Source organism: Taudactylus pleione, unplaced genomic scaffold (genome assembly GCF_031769625.1).
Source record: "Taudactylus pleione unplaced genomic scaffold, aTauple2 ptg000101l, whole genome shotgun sequence".
Classification (NCBI taxonomy): domain Eukaryota; kingdom Metazoa; phylum Chordata; class Amphibia; order Anura; family Myobatrachidae; genus Taudactylus; species Taudactylus pleione.
Genome location: NW_028284503.1, coordinates 1,207,696 through 1,230,267, shown reverse-complemented (window position 1 = coordinate 1,230,267; position 22,572 = coordinate 1,207,696). Strand labels below are relative to the sequence as shown.

The window sequence follows — 22,572 nt, the reverse complement described above, 5'->3', positions numbered from 1 at the left end:
TCGCACAGATATTAGGAAGATGCTGGGGTTGGTTTTTAGTAACAGGGAAATTACCTAAAGCATGCATCAAAGCAAACCCAAATAATGTATTCATTATCCGTCCGATGCCTCTGTCCATCTATAGGTACTGGTGGTAGGCAATATAGAGTGTAAGCTCCACTGGTGTGAATGTCCAAATATTCTCTGTAAAGCGCTGCGGAATATGTACGCGCTATATAAATAATTTCTTGTGATGGAACTACAAGATCCAGCATGCCAGAGGCTGACAGGGACCCCTTAGGTATTTAATGTTCTCTAGAAAAAAGCAGTTTTGTGCCTCTGGGGTCTTGCACCCCCTGCCTTATAAAACCGAGTATGCACAGGCCGCATTGCTGCTTCAAACTAAGGGTCCCATTCAGACCCGCTCACTAGGCTGCGTTCGCACGTAGCCTGCCGATGTTTGCAATGTGCGCATGCAAAAAGACGCAGTGCGCGAACTAGTCCAATCGATCGGGAAACGGTCGCTCGCAGCGCATAGCCACCTCGCTAGATTGAGTGACAGGAAGAGTCGTTTGTGGGTGGCGACAGGGGTTGGTCGATGGAAACGGGGGTGTGGTGGTGCGAACGCAGGCATGTCTGTGCGTCTTAACGCCGTTTCAGAGGCGTGCATAATTAAGACGCAGCGTCAGCGTACACGTCACATGGCTGAATTACACACAGCAGCACTCGCAGTGCGTGCGGTAGGGTATGGTCAGCCACAAGTGCTGCGTACACTTCCGATGGTACTCGATGCTACCGATTGTTGCATACGCTTCCTGGAGATGACGTGTGTTACTAAGGGAAAGTGGGCGTCTAAATACACACCCCGATTGCACGCCAAGTCATAGTGGGCGTACTAATGCCTTGCCGTGCGATTGCGGGATTTGCATACTTTGGCTGCGTGCGAACACATCTAGCGAGCGGATCTGAATTGAGCTCTCAGGTGTATGACTTCAGCCATGACTACGCAGGAACGCAGGTAGCAGAACCGTGCCAGACTGCAAGCGCATTACATATGTGTGACGGCTGACCTGCAACTCTATATACTGTCTAATTATACAGTATAGAAGTTGTTATGTTCTATAGGCAGGTGCCGTAAATAAGGAAAATACTCGCTGCTTAAAAACACATACAGTATTTCTCTACAATGATATTATACATGTAGATTTTAATTTGAGGCAGGAGCCGGTCAGTCTGTTCTTCTCAGTGTTGCGTAGTATTATTACATGAGCAGGGATTAAGGGCCTGATTCAGAGCCGGACGCTATTTGCGCTCGCTCGTTCAGAAAAAGGGGCCAGATATTTAAATAGAGCGCTCGCTCATTGCGGTCTGTTGACGCCTCTATGTCTGAACGAGCGAACGAAACATGCGCTCGCTATTTTTTTAAAAAAAAAACCTGGCCGCTCGCATCCTACGTCATCTCCGCTATTTATTAGATTAATCGAGTACATCGAAAGGCGTCTGAACTGCTCGCAGTGCTTGTGGTTGCATTTTCCTACCGCAATCATGCGAGCAGTTCAGGCTAAAAGACAACCAAGTGACGTGGCCGATGACGCTGCTTTGTTAATTATGCACACCCTTAAAACGCCCGTTTTGACCGTTTGGCACGCCTGCGTTCGGATCTCCACTCCCCGTTTTCAAGCACCTTCCCCTGTTACCACCCACAAACGCCTCATCCTGTCACTCAAATTAGCAGGCATTCGCTATTTTGCGAGCACACAATTTCCAACAGCAATGACTGGTTGGCGCATGCGCATTACAACCCATACGCATGCACAGTTGTGCGAACATCGCTCGGAGCGAACGAGCGGCTCTGAATCAGGCCCTAAGTCCGGTTTGGCAGCGGGGGGTCCTATAATGTGCCAGTCTGGGGCAGATCTCTCCAGTATTTGTGTTTGTTGTAAAAATCGAATGTAAAAAAGAAAATGTACTTTGCATTCTGCTGCTGTTGGATCACTTGCGTCTTATATATCAGCATATACATATAATTTACAGATGTTGGTTTGTGCATGAGAATAGAAGGGGGCACTGTGGCCTGTGTACAAGATATCTTATTACGGCCCAGCTCTCGTCATCATCTGGTGCAAACGGTTAAGTACTGAAATCCAGCAACCTCCGTCTACACGTTACCGCTCCTGAGCAAGGCCGTGTTTTCATGTGGTTTCCATGGACACTGGGCTCCCCGGCCGGGGCTGCACCGTGTGATAACAGCTCACAGACATGTCTGTTTGACCGCAGGAAATTTCCTCCTCCAAACAGGAGCTTCCTGGAGAGATGAGGTGCAGTGCGGGGCAGCTGCTACTACCACTAACAGATGATAAAAGGTTCTCACACCCTCTATGTTATACTTTCCCCTTTGTGTTGGTCTAATGCTGATTTTAAGGATGAGGGGCTCTTGTAGAGTCGGACGCGTTGCGCATCCAAATACGTAAAATGAGCCTGAAAAACAAAAAGTTGCATTCTGCGCAGAATCCCCGTGAGGTCTGGGGGCGGAGTCACGTAAAGAGCAAAAAATATTAATTATCTTCCTGATACTGTTTTGTTGCAGGTCTCCCCCCTTCGCACTGGTCGCGGGATGACGTGTGTCAGTGGCTGCGCTGGGCGGAGAGCGAGTTCTCTCTGCATCCGATCGAGAATAACACGTTTGAGATGAATGGCAAAGCCCTGCTCCTCCTCACCAAGGAAGACTTCAGATACCGCTGCGCTCACTCAGGTGACTAGAGTGTTACATCCTGACGCTCCGGCGCGGCGAGTCGCAGCACAGCTATTGTGACTGGCCGTATCAAAGACTTTTACCATTATTAGGGGGAGTTGTGACAAACCTGTAAATAGATAGGGTGGGATGTACTAAGAATCGCTTCTGCAATGCTGTACATCCCGCCTCTTATCGGGTACTTACTGCAGTTGATTACCGCGGTATGTACTTAGAAATGCGAATAAAATTGCAAAGCACAGCGCTCCCGATCGGAGCGGCAGACCCTTTGCGATGCCCTTGGATGGAGGGACTTCCGAGTTTAACACCCAGAAGTCTCTCTGGCATCCTTCTGTGTATGCGTGACAGGATGCGTGCCGCAGAAGGAGATGGGAGGGATCCGATTGTATCCCCCTCAGGGGAGGCATCACGAAAAGAAGTGGGCGTTACACACCGGGACGAAGCACCAGAATGCATCGCATGCCAGTCCTCAGTACATTTGAGAAATGCGGTAATGCCCCCGAAAACGGTTTTACCGCATTCTTCACGTTGGTACATCCCGGCCGTAAAGTGGAGAGGTTGCCCAATCAGCTTCTAGCTATCATTTATCTAGCACAGTCAATGAATGATAAATGCTGCTTGGTTGCTATGAGAGACTGTTCCCCCTTAGTTTTAGCTGACAGACAGCAGGAGAGTAATTATCAAGGAAATACAATATATTTGTATTTCATTATACCTTGGCGCCCCCTATTGACCATTACATAAAACTGTAGTATGTAACAGGGTTCTATTATAAATATGGCCCCAATGAGTAACTGGGCACATCACATGGTCAGAGTCCTTCCATCCAAAATTCCTGCATCACTACTATTAATGTGGATGTGTAAATACTAAGTAACAAAACAAGCGAATATAAGGAAATAAGTTGGGTACAAAAGTGCATTTGACATCAGTCTTCCTGTATCAGTGTTTGAGCCTCATATCCCTACTCTGTGCTGCTGGGGACCCTGCTCATCCCACTATATAACTCTCAGTCTGTGGCTTCCTGCTGCCTCCATTCCCCTCCTCACATCATGTCACTGCCACTGTCACATGCAGCCCTGTCCTCACTAACACATCACTCATCTCCTGATATACTCTGTGCTGCTGGGGACCCTGCTCCTCCCACTATATAACTCTCAGTCTGTGACTTCCTGCTGCCTCCATTCCCCTCCTCACATCATGTCACTGCCCCTGTCACTTGCAGCCCTGTCCTCACTAACACATCACTCATCTCCTGATATACTCTGTGCTGCTGGGGACTCTGCTCCTCCCACTATATAACTCTCAGTCTGTGGCTTCCTGCTGCCTCCATTCCCCTCCTCACATCATGTCACTGCCCCTGTCACATGCAGCCCTATCCTCACTAACACATCCCTCATCTCCTTATATACTCTGTGCTGCTGGGGACTCTGCTCCTCCCACTATATAACTCTCAGTCTGTGACTTCCTGCTGCCCCCATTCCTCTCCTCACATCATGTCACTGCCCCCGTCACATGCAGCCCTGTCCTCACTAACACATCACTCATCTCCTGATATACTCTGTGCTGCTGGGGACCCTGCTCCTCCCACTATATAACTCTCAGTCTGTGGCTTCCTGCTGCCTCCATTCCCCTCCTCACATCATGTCACTGCCCCTGTCACATGCAGCCCTGTCCTCACTGACACATCACTCATCTCCTGATATACTCTGTGCTGCTGAGAAGTAATATTATAAAACAGCGGTATACACCTCGGCCCTGTAGGGTAATGACATGATGCCCTGTGTGTACTGAAATGTGTGTATAGAGTGTTGTGCACATAACAGTAGTAACACATGTATCTTGCGGTGCAGGTGACGTTTTGTACGAGGTTCTGCAGCACATCCTGCGACAGCGTAGACCCCGGCTGGCTCATTCATCTGTGTATCACACTGGAAACTCTCTCCACGGCCAGCCCGAGGTTCTGCTCCCCCACAACCACCATGACGGTAAGCGCTCCCAGCCTGTGGTGTCTCTGCGGCATTCTGAGTGGTCGTATTCCTCTCCTGGCTGCAGAGCGTTACCAGGGGCAGAGTATTGCGCAGCGATGACGGGAGGAATTAGTGATTCTGTTCATCCCATTAATATTTTCTATTTTTTCTTTTTTTCTTCTAGACCACCTTCATCACAGACCCCCGAGAGCGCCCTCCGATGTCCACCCGCAGAATACCCCCACTATAGAGCTACGACATCGATCCCACTCCCCTCTGTCTTCTAACCACCACCCCTCCCCTGAGCCCCGCCCACTGCGCTCACCACTGGACAGCAACCTCCGTCGTCCCTCCCCCGCAGAACGCCTCCACCGCTTGCAAAGTGAAACCAACCACCACCCCCAGGATCCTTACCCCTTATCCGTGTCCCCTGCCGAAGCCAACCACTGTCCCGCCGATACTCTGCCCAAAGCCAGCAGCCCGCGGCAGGAAAACCCCCGGGTCATCCAGCTCATGCCCAGCCCCATCATGCACCCGCTGCTCCTCAATCCGCGCCATCCTGTGGAATTTAAGCAGCCGCGGCTGGGAGCAGATGACGGGCAGCAGCGAGAGGGCAAACCCATGAACTTATCTCACAGAGAGGAGATGGCGTACATGAATCACGTCATGGTCTCCATCTCTCCCCCCGAGGAGCAGACCATCCCCATGGGAAGAATAGCGGGTATGTTATCTGAGCGCCCGACGGGCGTGTAACACGTCAGGGTGATATGTGGGGATTAGAGGTATTAGTGTAGGGAGCGCGGGAACCGGTGTGATATGTGGGGATTAGAGATATTAGTGTAGGGAGCGGGTGCCCCGGTGTGATATGTGGGGATTAGAGGCATTAGTGTAGGGAGCGGGGACCCGGTGTGATATGTGGGGATTAGAGGTATTAGTGTAGGGAGCGGGGGACCCGGTGTGATATGTGGGGATTAGAGGTATTAGTGTAGGGAGCGTGGGGACCCGGTCTGATATGTGGGGATTAGAGATATTAGTGTAGGGAGCGTGGGGACCCGGTGTGATATGTGGGGATTAGAGATATTAGTGTAGGGAGCAGGGGGACCCGGTGTGATATGTGGGGATTAGAGATATTAGTGTAGGGAGCGGGGACCCGGTGTGATATGTGGGGATTAGAGATATTAGTGTAGGGAGCAGGGGGATCCGGTGTGATATGTGGTGATTGGAGATACTAGTGTAGGGAGCGGGGACCCGGTGTGATATGTGGGGATTAGAGATATTAGTGTAGGGAGCAGGGGGACCCGTGTGATATGTGGGGATTGGAGATACTAGTGTAGGGAGTGGGGGATCCGGTGTGATATGTGGGGATTAGAGGTTTTAGTGTAGGGAGCGTGGGACCCGGTGTGATATGTGGGGATTAGAGGTATTAGTGTAGGGAGCGGGGGACCCGGTGTGATATGTGGGGATTAGAGATATTAGTGTAGGGAGCGTGGGGACCCGGTGTGATATGTGGGGATTAGAGATATTAGTGTAGGGAGCGGGGACCCGGTGTGATATGTGGGGATTAGAGGTATTAGTGTAGGGAGCAGGGGGACCCGGTGTGATATGTGGGGATTGGAGATACTAGTGTAGGGAGTGGGGGATCCGGTGTGATATGTGGGGATTAGAGGTTTTAGTGTAGGGAGCGTGGGACCCGGTGTGATATATGGGGATTACAGATATTAGTGTAGGGATCGGGGGACCCGGTGTGATATGCGGGGATTAGAGATATTAGTGTAGGGAGCGGGGGACCCGGTGTGATATGTGGGGATTAGAGATATTAGTGTAGGGAGCGGGGGACCCGGTGTGATATGTGGGGATTAGAGATATTAGTGTAGGGAGAGGGGGACCCGGTGTGATATGTGGGGATTAGAGATATTAGTGAAGGGAGCAGGGTGACCCGGTGTGATATGTGGGGATTAGAGGTATTAGTGTAGGGAGCGGGGGACCCGGTGTGATATGTGGGGATTAGAGGTATTAGTGTAGGGAGCGCGGGACCCGGTGTGATATGTGGGGATTAGAGGTATTAGTGTAGGGAGCGGGGGAGGCATCGCATGCGGCCTAAGGAGAGATAAGGCCAGAAGTTACCTAAATTAGCCAATCAGCTTCTGTCATTTATCCAGCACAGTCTGTGACATGTCCGTTAGTAGCTGATTGGTTGCTATGGGCAACTTCTCCATTTTCTCTCTCCAAAGCTTGATGCATCTCCCCCCATGTCACACAGCGCACGTCGTCTCACGCTGGTACCATGTACATGACAGTAAGGTCCTTGTACCCCAACGGGCGCCAAAGTCACCAGGTCTCAATAGAGCAGCTTTGGGATGAGGAGGAACGGGGGATTCAGAGCATAAATGTGCACCAACTGCGCGACGCCATCTTGTCACCATGTGCCAGAGTCATAATGTATTAGCGCCTCGTCGTATCCACGCCTCAGGGAATTCAGGCTGTTCTGCGGCAAAGGGTGCGGGGGTACTCAGTACTAGAGGTGTGTGGTGAATGTAGTGGTCACTCTTTGTATATAGTAATGTATACAGTATGTATTTGTATGATCTTTGCCTCATTCCCCCGTTGTCTTCGCGTCTCCCCAGACTGCCGGCTGCTCTGGGATTACGTCTACCAGCTCCTGTCTGACACCAGATACGAAAACTTTATCCGCTGGGAAGATAAGGAGTCGATGGTTTTCCGAATCATGGACCCCAATGGATTGGCGCGTCTGTGGGGGAACCATAAGGTATTACACGCGCCTCCTGTAGTGTTTCTTCCATGGCGGTTCCCTGGTCTGTCTCTTCCTGTCCTCCTGGTCTGTCTCTTCCTGTCTTACATGGCGGTTCCCTAGTCTGTCTCTTCCTGTCTTCCATGGCGGTTCCCTGGTCTGTCTCTTCCTGTCCTCCTGGCCTGTCTCTTCCTGTCTTCCATGGCGGTTCCCTGGTCTGTCTCTTCCTGTCTTCCATGGCGGTTCCCTGGTCTGTCTCTTCCTGTCCTCCTGGTCTGTCTCTTCCTGTCCTCCTGGTCTGTCTCTTCCTGTCTTCCATGGCGGTTCCCTGGTCTGTCTCTTCCTGTCTTCCATGGCGGTTCCCTGGTCTGTCTCTTCCTGTCCTCCATGGCGGTTCCCTGGTCTGTCTCTTCCTGTACGCCGGTCTCCTCGCTCTCCATGCAGACAGCTGCTTATTCCTCTCTCTCTCTCTCTCCTCCATACACAGAACAGGACAAACATGACGTATGAGAAGATGTCCCGGGCGCTCCGCCATTACTACAAATTGAACATAATCCGTAAGGAACCCGGCCAGCGCTTACTCTTCAGGTAACGGTACCCGGCCCTGGCCAGAGCCGGTGACGTGGTGTTTTCCCATAGCCTGTACAGGAGAATAACATACAAAATGGATGGTTATTTATAGTCTGTTATTCACAGGCTGCCGTTTGGTTCTATTTTCCAGCTAAGGCCACTGTTAGGTACATGCTGATTGCCAGTAGTTACTGCCATACATAGGGGTGTCCGCATAGATCACACATTACACGTCAGCCCAGTCTCCTAGCCTGCAGGCACACGTCAGCCCGGTCTCCTAGCCAGCAGGCACACGTCAGCCCAGTCTCCTAGCCAGCAGGCACACGTCAGCCCAGTCTCCTAGCCAGCAGGCACACATCGGCCAGTTCTCCTAGCCAGAAGGCATACGTCAGCCACACTCCTACCCAGCAGGTGAACATTGGCCCAGGCTCCTAGCCAGCAGGCACACGTCAGCCCAGTCTCCTAGCCAGCGAGCACGTCAGCCCAGTCTCCTAGCCAGCGAGCACGTCAGCCCAGTCTCCTAGCCAGCAGGCACACGTCAGCATAGTCTCCTAGCCAGCAGGCACACGTCAGCATAGTCTCCTAGCCAACAGGCACACGTCAGCCCAGTCTCCTAGCCAGCAGGCACACGTCAGCCCAGTCTCCTAGCCAGCAGGCACACGTCAGCCCAGTCTCCTAGCCAGAAGGCACACGTCAGCCCAGTCTCCTAGCCAGCAGGCACACGTCAGCCCAGTCTCCTAGCCAGCAGGCACACGTCAGCCCAATCTCCTAGCCAGCAGGCACACGTCAGCCCAGTCTCCTAGCCAGCAGGCACACGTCAGCCCAGTCTCCTAGCCAGCAGGCACACGTCAGCCCAGTCTCCTAGCCAGCAGGCACACGTCAGCCCAGTCTCCTAGCCAGCAGGCACACGTCAGCCCAGTCTCCTAGCCAGCAGGCACACGTCAGCCCAGTCTCCTAGCCAGCAGGCACACGTCAGCCCAGTCTCCTAGCCAGCAGGCACACGTCAGCCCAGTCTCCTAGCCAGCAGGCACACGTCAGCCCAGTCTCCTAGCCAGCAGGCACACGTCAGCCCAGTCTCCTAGCCAGCAGGCACACGTCAGCCCAGTCTCCTAGCCAGCAGGCACACGTCAGCCCAGTCTCCTAGCCAGCAGGCACACGTCAGCCCAGTCTCCTAGCCAGCAGGCACACGTCAGCCCAGTCTCCTAGCCAGCAGGCACACGTCAGCCCAGTCTCCTAGCCAGCAGGCACACGTCAGCCCAGTCTCCTAGCCAGCAGGCACACGTCAGCCCAGTCTCCTAGCCAGCAGGCACACGTCAGCCCAGTCTCCTAGCCAGCAGGCACACGTCAGCCCAGTCTCCTAGCCAGCAGGCACACGTCAGCCCAGTCTCCTAGCCAGCAGGCACACGTCAGCCCAGTCTCCTAGCCAGCAGGCACACGTCAGCCCAGTCTACTAGCCAGCAGGCACACGTCAGCCCAGTCTCCTAGCCAGCAGGCACACGTCAGCATAGACTCCTAGCCAGCAGGCACACGTCAGCCCAGTCTACTAGCCAGCAGGCACACGTCAGCCCAGTCTCCTAGCCAGCAGGCACACGTCAGCCCAGTCTCCTAGCCAGCAGGCACACGTCAGCCCAGTCTCCTAGCCAGCAGGCACACGTCAGCATACTCTCCTAGCCAGCAGGCACACGTCGGCATAGTCTCCTAGCCAGCAGGCACACGTCGGCATAGTCTCCTAGCCAGCAGGCACACGTCAGCCCAGTCTCCTAGCCAGCAGGCACACGTCAGCCCAGTCTCTTACCCAGCGAGCACACATCGGCCAGTTCTCCTAGCCAGAAGGCATACGTCAGCCACACTCCTACCCAGCAGGTGAACATTGGCCCAGGCTCCTAGCCAGCAGGCACACGTCAGCCCAGTCTCCTAGCCAGCGAGCACGTCAGCCCAGTCTCCTAGCCAGCGAGCACGTCAGCCCAGTCTCCTAGCCAGCAGGCACACGTCAGCATAGTCTCCTAGCCAGCAGGCACACGTCAGCATAGTCTCCTAGCCAACAGGCACACGTCAGCCCAGTCTCCTAGCCAGCAGGCACACGTCAGCCCAGTCTCCTAGCCAGCAGGCACACGTCAGCCCAGTCTCCTAGCCAGAAGGCACACGTCAGCCCAGTCTCTTACCCAGCGAGCACACATCGGCCAGTTCTCCTAGCCAAAAGGCATACGTCAGCCCAATCTCCTACCCAGCAGGTGAACATTGGCCCAGTCTCCTAGGCAGCAGGCACACGTCAGCCCAATCTCCTAGCCAGCGAGCACGTCAGCCCAGTCTCCTAGCCAGCGAGCACGTCAGCCCAGTCTCCTAGCCAGCGAGCACGTCAGCCCAGTCTCCTAGCCAGCGAGCACGTCAGCCCGGTCTCCTAGCCAGCAGGCACACGTCAGCCCGGTCTCCTAGCCAGCAGGCACACGTCATCATAGTCTCCTGGCCAGCGAGCACACGTCAGCCCAGTCTCTTACCCAGCGAGCACACATCGGCCAGTTCTCCTAGCCAGAAGGCATACGTCAGCCCAATCTCCTACCCAGCAGGTGAACATTGGCCCAGTCTCCTAGCCAGCAGGCACACGTCAGCCCAGTCTCCTAGCCAGCAGGCACACGTCAGCCCAGTCTCCTAGCCAGCAGGCAAACGTCAGCCCAGTCTCCTAGCCAGCGAGCACGTCAGCCCAGTCTCCTAGCCAGCAGGCACACGTCAGCATAGTCTCCTAGCCAGCAGGCACACGTCAGCATAGTCTCCTAGCCAGCAGGCACACGTCAGCCCAGTCTCCTAGCCAGCAGGCACACGTCAGCATAGTCTCCTAGCCAGCAGGCACACGTCAGCTCAGTCTCCTAGCCAGCAGGCACACGTCAGCCCAGTCTCCTAGCCAGCATGCACACGTCAGCATAGTCTCCTAGCCAGCAGGCACACGTCAGCCCAGTCTCCTAACCAGCAGGCACACGTCAGCCCAGTCTCTTACCCAGCGAGCACACATCGGCCAGTTCTCCTAGCCAGAAGGCATACGTCAGCCCAGTCTCCTAGCCAGCGAGCACGTCAGCCCAGTCTCCTAGCCAGCAGGCACACGTCAGCATAGTCTCCTAGCCAGCAGGTGAACATTGGCCCAGTCTCCTAGCCAGCAGGCACACGTCAGCCCAGTCTCCTAGCCAGCGAGCACGTCAGCCCAGTCTCCTAGCCAGCAGGCACACGTCAGCATAGTCTCCTAGCCAGCATACACACGTCAGCCCAGTCTCCTAGCCAGCACATACACATCAGCCCAGTCTCCTACCCAGCAGGTGAACGTCAGCCCAGTCTCCTAGCCAGCAGCACATATCAGCCCTGTCTCCTAGCCAGCCGGCACACGTCAGCCCAGTCTCCTAGCCAGCCGGCACACGTCAGCCCAGTCTCTTACCCAGCGAGCACACATCGGCCAGTTCTCCTAGCCAGAAGGCATACGTCAGCCCAATCTCCTACCCAGCAGGTGAACATTGGCCCAGTCTCCTAGCCAGCAGGCACACGTCAGCCCAGTCTCCTAGCCAGCGAGCACGTCAGCCCAGTCTCCTAGCCAGCAGGCACACGTCAGCATAGTCTCCTAGCCAGCATACACACGTCAGCCCAGTCTCCTAGCCAGAAGGCACACGTCAGCCCAGTCTCCTAGCCAGCACATACACATCAGCCCAGTCTCCTACCCAGCAGGTGAACGTCAGCCCAGTCTCCTAGCCAGCAGCACATATCAGCCCTGTCTCCTAGCCAGCATACACACGTCAGCCCAGTCTCCTAGCCAGAAGGCACACGTCAGCCCAGTCTCCTAGCCAGAAGGCACACGTCAGCCCATTCTCCTAGCCAGCAGGCACACGTCAGCCCAGTCTCCTAGCCAGCAGGCACACGTCAGCCCAGTCTCCTAGCCAGCAGGCACACGTCAGCCCAGTCTCCTAGCCAGCATGCACACGTCAGCATAGTCTCCTAGCCAGCAGGCACACGTCAGCCCAGTCTCCTAGCCAGCAGGCACACGTCAGCCCAGTCTCCTAGCCAGCAGGCACACGTCAGCCCAGTCTCCTAGCCAGCTGGCACACGTCAGCCCAGTCTCCTAGCCAGCAGGCACACGTCAGCCCAGTCTCCTAGCCAGCAGGCACACGTCAGCCCAGTCTCCTAGCCAGCAGGCACACGTCAGCATAGTCTCCTAGCCAGCAGGCACACGTCAGCCCAGTCTCCTAGCCAGCAGGCACACGTCAGCCCAGTCTCCTAGCCAGCAGGCAGACGTCAGCCCAGTCTCCTAGCCAGCAGGCACATGTCAGCATAGTCTCCTAGCCAGCAGGCAGACGTCAGCCCAGTCTCCTAGCCAGCAGGCACACGTCAGCATAGTCTCCTAGCCAGCAGGCACACGTCAGCCCAGTCTCTTACCCAGCGAGCACACATCGGCCAGTTCTCCTAGCCAAAAGGCATACGTCAGCCCAATCTCCTACCCAGCAGGTGAACATTGGCCCAGTCTCCTAGCCAGCAGGCACACGTCAGCCCAGTCTCCTAGCCAGCGAGCACGTCAGCCCAGTCTCCTAGCCAGCGAGCACGTCAGCCCAGTCTCCTAGCCAGCGAGCACGTCAGCCCTTTCTCCTAGCCAGCAGGCACACGTCAGCCCTTTCTCCTAGCCAGCAGGCACACGTCAGCCCGGTCTCCTAGCCAGCAGGCACACGTCAGCATAGTCTTCTAGCCAGCAGGCACACGTCAGCATAGTCTCCTAGCCAGCAGGCACACGTCAGCATAGTCTCCTAGCCAGCAGGCACACGTCAGCATAGTATCCTAGCCAGCAGGCACACGTCATCATAGTCTCCTGGCCAGCGAGCACACGTCAGCCCAGTCTCCTAGCCAGCAGGAACACGTCAGCCCAGTCTCTTACCCAGCGAGCACACATCGGCCAGTACTCCAAGCCAGAAGGCATACGTCAGCCCAATCTCCTACCCAGCAGGTGAACATTGGCCCAGTCTCCTAGCCAGCAGGCACACATCAGCCCAGTCTCCTAGCCAGCGAGCACGTCAGCCCAGTCTCCTAGCCAGCAGGCACACGTCAGAATAGTCTCCTAGCCAGCAGGCACACGTCAGCATAGTCTCCTAGCCAGCAGGCACACGTCTGCCCAGTCTCCTAGCCAGCAGGCACACGTCAGCATAGTCTCCTAGCCAGCAAGCACACGTCAGCATAGTCTCCTAGCCAGCAGGCACACGTCAGCCCAGTCTCCTAGCCAGCATGCACACGTCAGCCCAGTGTCCTAGCCAGCACATACACATCAGCCCAGTCTCCTACCCAGCAGGTGAACATTGGCCCAGTCTCCTAGCCAGAAGGCACACGTCAGCCCAGTCTCCTTGCCAGCAAGTGAACATTGGCCCAGTCTCCTAGCCAGCAGGCACACGTCAGCCCAATCTCCTAGCCAGCAGGCACACGTCAGCCCAGTCTCCTAGCCAGCAGGCACACGTCAGCCCAGTCTCCTAGCCAGAAGGCACATGTCAGCCCAGTCTCTTACCCAGCGAGCACACATCGGCCAGTTCTGCTAGCCAAAAGGCATACGTCAGCCCAATCTCCTACCCAGCAGGTGAACATTGGCCCAGTCTCCTAGCCAGCAGGCACACGTCAGCCCAGTCTCCTGGCCAGCGAGCACACGTCAGCCCAGTCTCCTAGCCAGCAGGCACACGTCAGCATAGTCTCCTAGCCAGCAGGCACACATCAGCATAGTCTCCTAACCAGCAGGCACACGTCAGCATAGTCTCCTAGCCAGCAGGCACACGTCAGCATAGTCTCCTGGCCAGCGAGCACACGTCAGCCCAGTCTCCTAGCCAGCAGGCACACGTCAGCCCAGTCTCTTACCCAGCGAGCACACATCGGCCAGTTCTCCTAGCCAGAAGGCATACGTCAGCCCAATCTCCTACCCAGCAGGTGAACATTGGCCCAGTCTCCTAGCCAGCAGGCACACGTCAGCCCAGTCTCCTAGCCAGCGAGCACGTCAGCCCAGTCTCCTAGCCAGCAGGCACACGTCAGCATAGTCTCCTAGCCAGCAGGCACACGTCAGCATAGTCTCCTAACCAGCAGGCACACGTCAGCCCAGTCTCCTAGCCAGCAGGCACACGTCAGCATAGTCTCCTAGCCAGCAGGCACACGTCAGCCCAGTCTCCTAGCCAGCATGCACACGTCAGCCCAGTCTCCTAGCCAGCACATACACATCAGCCCAGTCTCCTACCCAGCAGGTGAACATTGGCCCAGTCTCCTAGCCAGAAGGCACACGTCAGCCCAGTCTCCTAGCCAGCACATATACATCAGCCCAGTCTCCTACCCAGCAGGTGAACATCAGCCCAGTCTCCTAGCCAGCAGGCACACGTCAGCCCAGTCTCCTAGCCAGCAGGCACACGTCAGCCCAGTCTCCTAGCCAGCAGGCACACGTCAGCCCAGTCTCCTAGCCAGCAGGCACACGTCAGCATAGTCTCCTAGCCAGCAGGCACACGTCAGCCCAGTCTCCTAACCAGCAGGCACACGTCAGCCCAGTCTCTTACCCAGCGAGCACACATCGGCCAGTTCTCCTAGCCAGAAGACATACGTCAGCCCAAGCTCCTACCCAGCAGGTGAACATTGCCCAGTCTCCTAGCCAGCAGGCACACGTCAGCCCAGTCTCCTAGCCAGCGAGCACGTCAGCCCAGTCTCCTTGCCAGCAGGCACACGTCAGCATAGTCTCCTAGCCAGCATGCACACGTCAGCCCAGTCTCCTAGCCAGAAGGCACACGTCAGCCCAGTCTCCTAGCCAGCACATACACATCAGCCCAGTCTCCTACCCAGCAGCACATATCAGCCCAGTCTCCTAGCCAGTACGCACACGTAAGCACAATCTCCTACCCAGCAGGTGAACATTGGCCCAGTCTCCTAGCCAGAGGGCACACGTCAGCCCAGTCTCCTAGCCAGCACGCACACGTCAGCCCAGTCTCCTAGCCAGCACGCACACGTCGCCCAGTCTCCTTGCCAGCAGGCACACGTCAGCCCAGTCTCCTAGCCAGTAGGCACACGTCTGCCCAGTCTCCTAGCCAGCAGGCACACGTCAGCCCAGTCTCTTACCCAGCGAGCACACATCGGCCAGTTCTCCTAGCCAGTACGCACACGTAAGCACAATCTCCTACCCAGCACGTGAACATTGGCCCAGTCTCCTAGCCAGCAGACACACGTCAGCCCAGTCTCCTAGCCAGCGAGCACGTCAGCCCAGTCTCCTAGCCAGCAGGCACACGTCAGCATAGTCTCCTAGCCAGCAGGCACACGTCAGCCCAGTCTCCTAGCCAGCATGCACACGTCAGCCCAGTCTCCTAGCCAGCACATACACATCAGCCCAGTCTCCTACCCAGCAGGTGAACATTGGCCCAGTCTCCTAGCCAGCAGGCACACGTCAGCCCAGTCTCCTAGCCAGCAGGCACACGTCAGCCCAGTCTCCTAGCCAGCATGCACACGTCAGCCCAGTCTCCTAGCCAGCACATACACATCAGCCCAGTCTCCTACCCAGCAGGTGAACATTGGCCCAGTCTCCTAGCCAGCAGGCACACGTCAGCCCAGTCTCCTAGCCAGCACATATACATCAGCCCAGTCTCCTACCCAGCAGGTGAACGTCAGTCCAGTCTCCTAGCCAGCAGGCACACGTCAGTCCAGTCTCCTAGCCAGCAGGCACACGTCAGCCCATTCTCCTAGCCAACAGGCACACGTCAGCCCAGTCTCCTAGCCAGCATGCACACGTCAGCATAGTCTCCTAGCCAGCAGGCACACGCTGCCCAGTCTCCTAGCCAGCATGCACACGTCAGCCCAGTCTCCTAGCCAGAAGGCACACGTCAGCCCAGTCTCCTAGCCAGCAGCACATATCTGCCCAGTCTCCTAGCCAGCAGGCACACGTCAGCCCAGTCTCCTAGCCAGCGAGCACACATCGGCCAGTTCTCCTAGCCAGCACATACACATCAGCCCAGTCTCCTAGCCAGCATGCACACGTCAGCATAGTCTCCTAGCCAGCAGGCACACGTCAGCCCAGTCTCCTAGCCAGCAGGCACACGTCAGCCCAGTCTCCTAGCCAGAAGGCACACGTCAGCCCAGTCTCCTACCCAGCAGGTGAACATTGGCCCAGTCTCCTAGCCAGAGGGCACACGTCAGCCCAGTCTCCTAGCCAGCAGGCACACGTCAGCTCAGTCTCCTAGCCAGCAGGCACACGTCAGCCCAGTCTCCTAGCCAGTAGGCACACGTCAGCCCAGTCTCCTAGCCAGCAGGCACACGTCAGCCCAGTCTCTTACCCAACAGGTGAACATTGGCCCAGTCTCCTAGCCAGAAGGCACACGTCAGCCCTGTCTCCTAGCCAGCACGCACACGTCAGCCCAGTCTCCTACCCAGCAGGTGAATGTCGGCCCAGTCTCCTAGCCAAAAGGCACACGTCAGCCCAGTCTCCTAGCCAGAAGGCACACGTCAGCCCAGTCTCCAGCAGGCACACGTCAGCCCAGTCTCCACCAGGCACACGTCAGCCCAGTCTCCTAGCCAGCGAGCACACGTCAGCCCAGTCTCCTAGCCAGCACATACACATCAGCCCAGTCTCCTACCCAGCAGGTGAACGTCAGCCCAGTCTCCTAGCCAGCAGGCACACGTCAGCCCAGTCTCCTAGCCAGCAGGCACACGTTAGCCCAGTCTCCTTGCCAGTAGGCACACGTCAGCCCAGTCTCCTACCCAGCAGGTGAACATTGGCCCAGTCTCCTACCCAGCAGGTGAACATTGGCCCAGTCTCCTAGCCAGCAGGCACACGTCATCCCAGTCTCCTAGCCAGCACATATACATCAGCCCAGTCTCCTAGCCAGCAGGTGAACCTCAGTCCAGTCTCCTAGCCAGCAGGCACACGTCAGTCCAGTCTCCTAGCCAGCAGGCACACGTCAGCCCATTCTCCTAGCCAGCAGGCACACGTCAGCCCAGTCTCTTACCCAGCGAGCACACATCGGCCAGTTCTCCTAGCCAGAAGGCATACGTCAGCCCAATCTCCTACCCAGCAGGTGAACATTGGCCCAGTCTCCTAGCCAGCAGGCACACGTCAGCCCAGTCTCCTAGCCAGCGAGCACGTCAGCCCAGTCTCCTAGCCAGCAGGCACACGTCAGCATAGTCTCCTAGCCAGCGAGCACACATCGGCCAGTTCTCCTAGCCAGCAGGCACACGTCAGCATAGTCTCCTAGCCAGCGAGCACACATCAGCCCAGTCTCCTAGCCAGCAGGCACACGTCAGCCCAGTCTACTAGCCAGCATGCACACGTCAGCCCAGTCTCCTAGCCAGCACATACACATCAGCCCAGTCTCCTACCCAGCAGCACATATCAGCCCAGTCTCCTAGCCAGCAGGCACACGTCAGCCCAGTCTCCTAGCCAGCAGGCACACGTCAGCCCAGTCTCCTGGCCAGCATGCACACGTCAGCATAGTCTCCTAGCCAGCATGCACACGGCAGCATAGTCTCCTAGCCAGCAGGCACACGTCAGCCCAGTCTCCTAGCCAGCAGGCACACGTCAGCCCAGTCTCCTAGCCAGCAGGCACACGTCAGCCCAGTCTCTTACCCAGCGAGCACACATCGGCCAGTTCTCCTAGCCAGTACGCACACGTAAGCACAATCTCCTACCCAGCAGGTGAACATTGGCCCAGTCTCCTAGCCAGAAGGCACACGTCAGCCCAGTCTCCTAGCCAGCAGCACATTTCAGCCCAGTCTCCTAGCCAGCAGGCACACGTCAGCCCAGTCTCCTAGCCAGCGAGCACACATCGGCCAGTTCTCCTAGCCAGCACATACACATCAGCCCAGTCTCCTAGCCAGCATGCACACGTCAGCATAGTCTCCTAGCCAGCAGGCACACGTCTGCCCAGTCTCCTAGCCAGCAGGCACACGTCAGCCCAGTCTCTTACCCAGCGAGCCCACATCGGCCAGTTCTCCTAGCCAGAAGGCATACGTCAGCCCAATCTCCTACCCAGCAGGTGAACATTGGCCCAGTCTCCTACCCAGCAGCACATATCAGCCCAGTCTCCTAGCCAGCAGGCACACGTCAGCCCGGTCTCCTAGCCAGCAGCACATATCAGCCCAGTCTCCTAGCCAGCAGGCACACGTCAGCATAGTCTCCTAGCCAGCATGCACACGTCAGCATAGTCTCCTAGCCAGCAGGCACATGTCAGCCCAGTCTCCTAGCCAGCAGGCACATGTCAGCATAGTCTCCTAGCCAGCATGCACACGTCAGCCCAGTCTCCTAGCCAGAAGGCACACGTCAGCCCAGTCTCCTACCCAGCAGGTGAACATTGGCCCAGTCTTCTAGCCAGAGGGCACACGTCAGCCCAGTCTCCTAGCCAGCAGCACATATCAGCCCAGTCTCCTAGCCAGCAGGCACACGTCAGCATAGTCTCCTAGCCAGCATGCACACGTCAGCATAGTCTCCTAGCCAGCAGGCACATGTCAGCCCAGTCTCCTAGCCAGCAGGCACATGTCAGCATAGTCTCCTAGCCAGCAGGCACACGTCAGCCCAGTCTCCTAGCCAGCAGGCACACGTCAGCCCAGTCTCCTAGCCAGCAGGCACACGTCAGCCCAGTCTCTTACCCAGCAGGTGAACATTGGCCCAGTCTCCTAGCCAGAAGGCACACGTCAGCCCTGTCTCCTAGCCAGCGAGCACACATCGGCCAGTTCTCCTAGCCAGCACATACACATCAGCCCAGTCTCCTAGCCAGCATGCACACGTCAGCATAGTCTCCTAGCCAGCAGGCACACGTCAGCCCAGTCTCCTAGCCAGCAGGCACACGTCAGCCCGGTCTCCTAGCCAGCAGGCACACGTCAGCCCAGTCTCTTACCCAGCGAGCACACATCGGCCAGTTCTCCTAGCCAGAAGGCATACGTCAGCCCAATCTCCTACCCAGCAGGTGAACATTGGCCCAGTCTCCTACCCAGCAGCACATATCAGCCCAGTCTCCTAGCCAGCAGGCACACGTCAGCCCGGTCTCCTAGCCAGCAGCACATATCAGCCCAGTCTCCTAGCCAGCAGGCACACGTCAGCATAGTCTCCTAGCCAGCATGCACACGTCAGCATAGTCTCCTAGCCAGCAGGCACATGTCAGCCCAGTCTCCTAGCCAGCAGGCACATGTCAGCATAGTCTCCTAGCCAGCATGCACACGTCAGCCCAGTCTCCTAGCCAGAAGGCACACGTCAGCCCAGTCTCCTACCCAGCAGGTGAACATTGGCCCAGTCTCCTAGCCAGAGGGCACACGTCAGCCCAGTCTCCTAGCCAGCACGCACACGTCAGCTCAGTCTCCTAGCCAGCAGGCACACGTCAGCCCAGTCTCCTAGCCAGTAGGCACACGTCAGCCCAGTCTCCTAGCCAGCAGGCACACGTCAGCCCAGTCTCTTACCCAGCAGGTGAACATTGGCCCAGTCTCCTAGCCAGAAGGCACACGTCAGCCCTGTCTCCTAGCCAGCACGCACACGTCAGCCCAGTCTCCTACCCAGCAGGTGAATGTCGGCCCAGTCTCCTAGCCAAAAGGCACACGTCAGCCCAGTCTCCTAGCCAGAAGGCACACGTCAGCCCAGTCTCCAGCAGGCACACGTCAGCCCAGTCTCCACCAGGCACACGTCAGCCCAGTCTCCTAGCCAGCGAGCACACATCAGCCCAGTCTCCTAGCCAGCACATACACATCAGCCCAGTCTCCTACCCAGCAGGCGAACGTCAGCCCAGTCTCCTAGCCAGCAGGCACACGTCAGCCCAGTCTCCTAGCCAGCACATACACATCAGCCCAGTCTCCTACCCAGCAGGTGAACATTGGCCCAGTCTCCTAGCCAGCAGGCACACGTCAGCCCAGTTTCCTAGCCAGCAGGCACACGTCAGCCCAGTCTCCTTGCCAGTAGGCACACGTCAGCCCAGTCTCCTACCCAGCAGGTGAACATTGGCCCAGTCTCCTAGCCAGCAGGCACACGTCATCCCAGTCTCCTAGCCAGCACATATACATCAGCCCAGTCTCCTAGCCAGCAGGTGAACGTCAGTCCAGTCTCCTAGCCAGCAGGCACACGTCAGTCCAGTCTCCTAACCAGCAGGCACACGTCAGCCCATTCTCCTAGCCAGCAGGCACACGTCAGCCCAGTCTCTTACCCAGCGAGCACACATCGGCCAGTTCTCCTAGCCAGAAGGCATACGTCAGCCCAATCTCCTACCCAGCAGGTGAACATTGGCCCAGTCTCCTAGCCAGCAGGCACACGTCAGCCCAGTCTCCTAGCCAGCGAGCACGTCAGCCCAGTCTCCTAGCCAGCAGGCACACGTCAGCATAGTCTCCTAGCCAGCGAGCACACATCAGCCCAGTCTCCTAGCCAGCAGGCACACGTCAGCCCAGTCTCCTAGCCAGCATGCACACGTCAGCCCAGTCTCCTAGCCAGCACATACACATCAGCCCAGTCTCCTACCCAGCAGCACATATCAGCCCAGTCTCCTAGCCAGCAGGCACACGTCAGCATAGTCTCCTAGCCAGCAGGCACACGTCAGCCCAGTCTCCTAGCCAGCAGGCACACGTCAGCCCAGTCTCCTGGCCAGCAGGCACACGTCAGCATAGTCTCCTAGCCAGCATGCACACGTCAGCATAGTCTCCTAGCCAGCAGGCACACGTCAGCCCAGTCTCCTAGCCAGCAGGCACACGTCAGCCCAGTCTCCTAGCCAGCAGGCACACGTCAGCCCAGTCTCCTAGCCAGCAGGCACACGTCAGCCCAGTCTCTTACCCAGCGAGCACACATCGGCCAGTTCTCCTAGCCAGTACGCACACGTAAGCACAATCTCCTACCCAGCAGGTGAACATTGGCCCAGTCTCCTAGCCAGAAGGCACACGTCAGCCCAGTCTCCTAGCCAGCACGCACACGTCAGCCCAGTCTCCTACCCAGCAGGTGAATGTCAGCCCAGTCTCCTAGCGTGCGTGCTGGCTAGGAGACTGGGCTGACGTGTGCCTTCTGGCTAGGAGATTGGGCTGACGTGTGCGTACTGGCTAGGAGAACTGGCCGATGTGTGCTCGCTGGGTAAGAGACTGGGCTGACATGCATGTGCTCACACGCAAGCACAATCTCCTACCCAGCAGGTGAATGTCGGCCCAGTCTCCTAGCCAAAAGGCACACGTCAGCCCAGTCTCCTAGCCAGAAGGCACACGTCAGCCCAGTCTCCAGCAGGCACACGTCAGCCCAGTCTCCTACCCAGCAGGTGAACGTCAGCCCAGTCTCCTAGCCAGCGAGCACACATCAGCCCAGTCTCCTAGCCAGTACGCACACATCAGCCCAGTCTCCTAGCCAGTACGCACACATCATCCCAGTCTCCTACCCAGCAGGTGAACGTCGGCCCAACATGCGAAACCTCCAGTGATAATAAACCTTTCCTCATTCCCCGCAGGTTCATGAAGACACCGGATGAGATAATGAGCGGGAGGACGGATCGGCTGGAGCATCTGGAATCTCAGGAGCTGGACGAGCAGATGTATCAGGAAGATGAATGCTGAGACGTAATAATGAGACATATTGCGCAGTGTCTGAGCGGGTGGAGGCATCACAAGGACTGGAAACACACGCTGGATGTGTACTGCCTGGACAATGAGTGCAGCCCCTCTCCCCTCTACAATGGACATTTAAGGCCAGTGTTGGACGTATACCCGCATGACGTGGCCGGTTCCCGGTACTCTGAGGGGAGAGGCTGTGCGCTGCCTCCACCAAGAGACTATTCAATCCTATTCCTTTACAGCTCGTATTTTTGGAAGTATTTGCACTGGAGAAAGATACTGGGGACGACGCACTGTGACCGGGCTGGCGCATTGGGATTCGGATCAGTGCGCCCCCTTCGCTTTTTTGACACAACTTTTCTCGAATCTTTTTGTATCACTTGTAAATTGCACTAGACTCCTTTTGTCTACGGTCTACGTTCACATAATCTACCGGCGGCCTCTGTCACTGCTTCCAAACGCGGCGTGCCGAGAGGTGGCGCATGATTCCACGCCTTCCTTGTGACATCATCGCTTATTGCCTGCGACCTGCTCTGTATTCACGCCATAACTTCCTGTTAGCGCTCAGCAGTTTCCTGTTTGCGTTGCCTCCTCCGACATGAACACGTGTTTTTTCGTTCCAGAAAAAAAAAATGCGAGCCGTTCATATGTACGGGGGGGATTAAGTTGTCTGGCAATGACGGGATTTCTAATTTTTAGGCTGTTTTTCTATATTTTTATTTTTAGAATTTTTGTTTTTTTGGGGGTTTGTTTTGTTTTTTTTAACCAATGATTTGTTGTACAGAAAAAAAAAAATATATGAAACCTGATTTGACAGTGCCACGAATTTGTCTCTGTGTCTGATTGTTACCGTGTACCCCCCGCTTACACTGTTAGTAGTTACGAGATAGCAGCAATCCACTAGGAACCTATGTTATTACTGAGGCACTTATTTTATTTTATCTACAATGCGCACAGTATGTGGTCCTAGGTTTTGCGGAGCGGTGGAAACCTCTAAGTTTACTGCTCAGATCTCTGCTGACAGAGACAGAAGGCCT

The 22,572-nt window shown here is 56.4% G+C and overlaps 1 protein-coding gene across 1 annotated transcript in view; it reads left to right on the top strand.

The window, feature by feature from the left end:
• Positions 1-22,357, top strand: part of ETV6 (ETS variant transcription factor 6) — an 84,570-nt gene extending 62,213 nt beyond the window's left edge. The window contains exons 3-8 of the mRNA XM_088470602.1: positions 2,567-2,731; positions 4,585-4,719; positions 4,886-5,422; positions 7,326-7,468; positions 7,938-8,038; positions 21,433-22,357. Of these exons, the coding sequence (XP_088326728.1) occupies positions 2,567-2,731; positions 4,585-4,719; positions 4,886-5,422; positions 7,326-7,468; positions 7,938-8,038; positions 21,433-21,538 (1,187 nt within the window). The 3' untranslated portion in view covers positions 21,539-22,357. The remainder of the gene's footprint in view (positions 1-2,566; positions 2,732-4,584; positions 4,720-4,885; positions 5,423-7,325; positions 7,469-7,937; positions 8,039-21,432) is intronic.
• Positions 22,358-22,572: the final 215 nt, after the last annotated feature.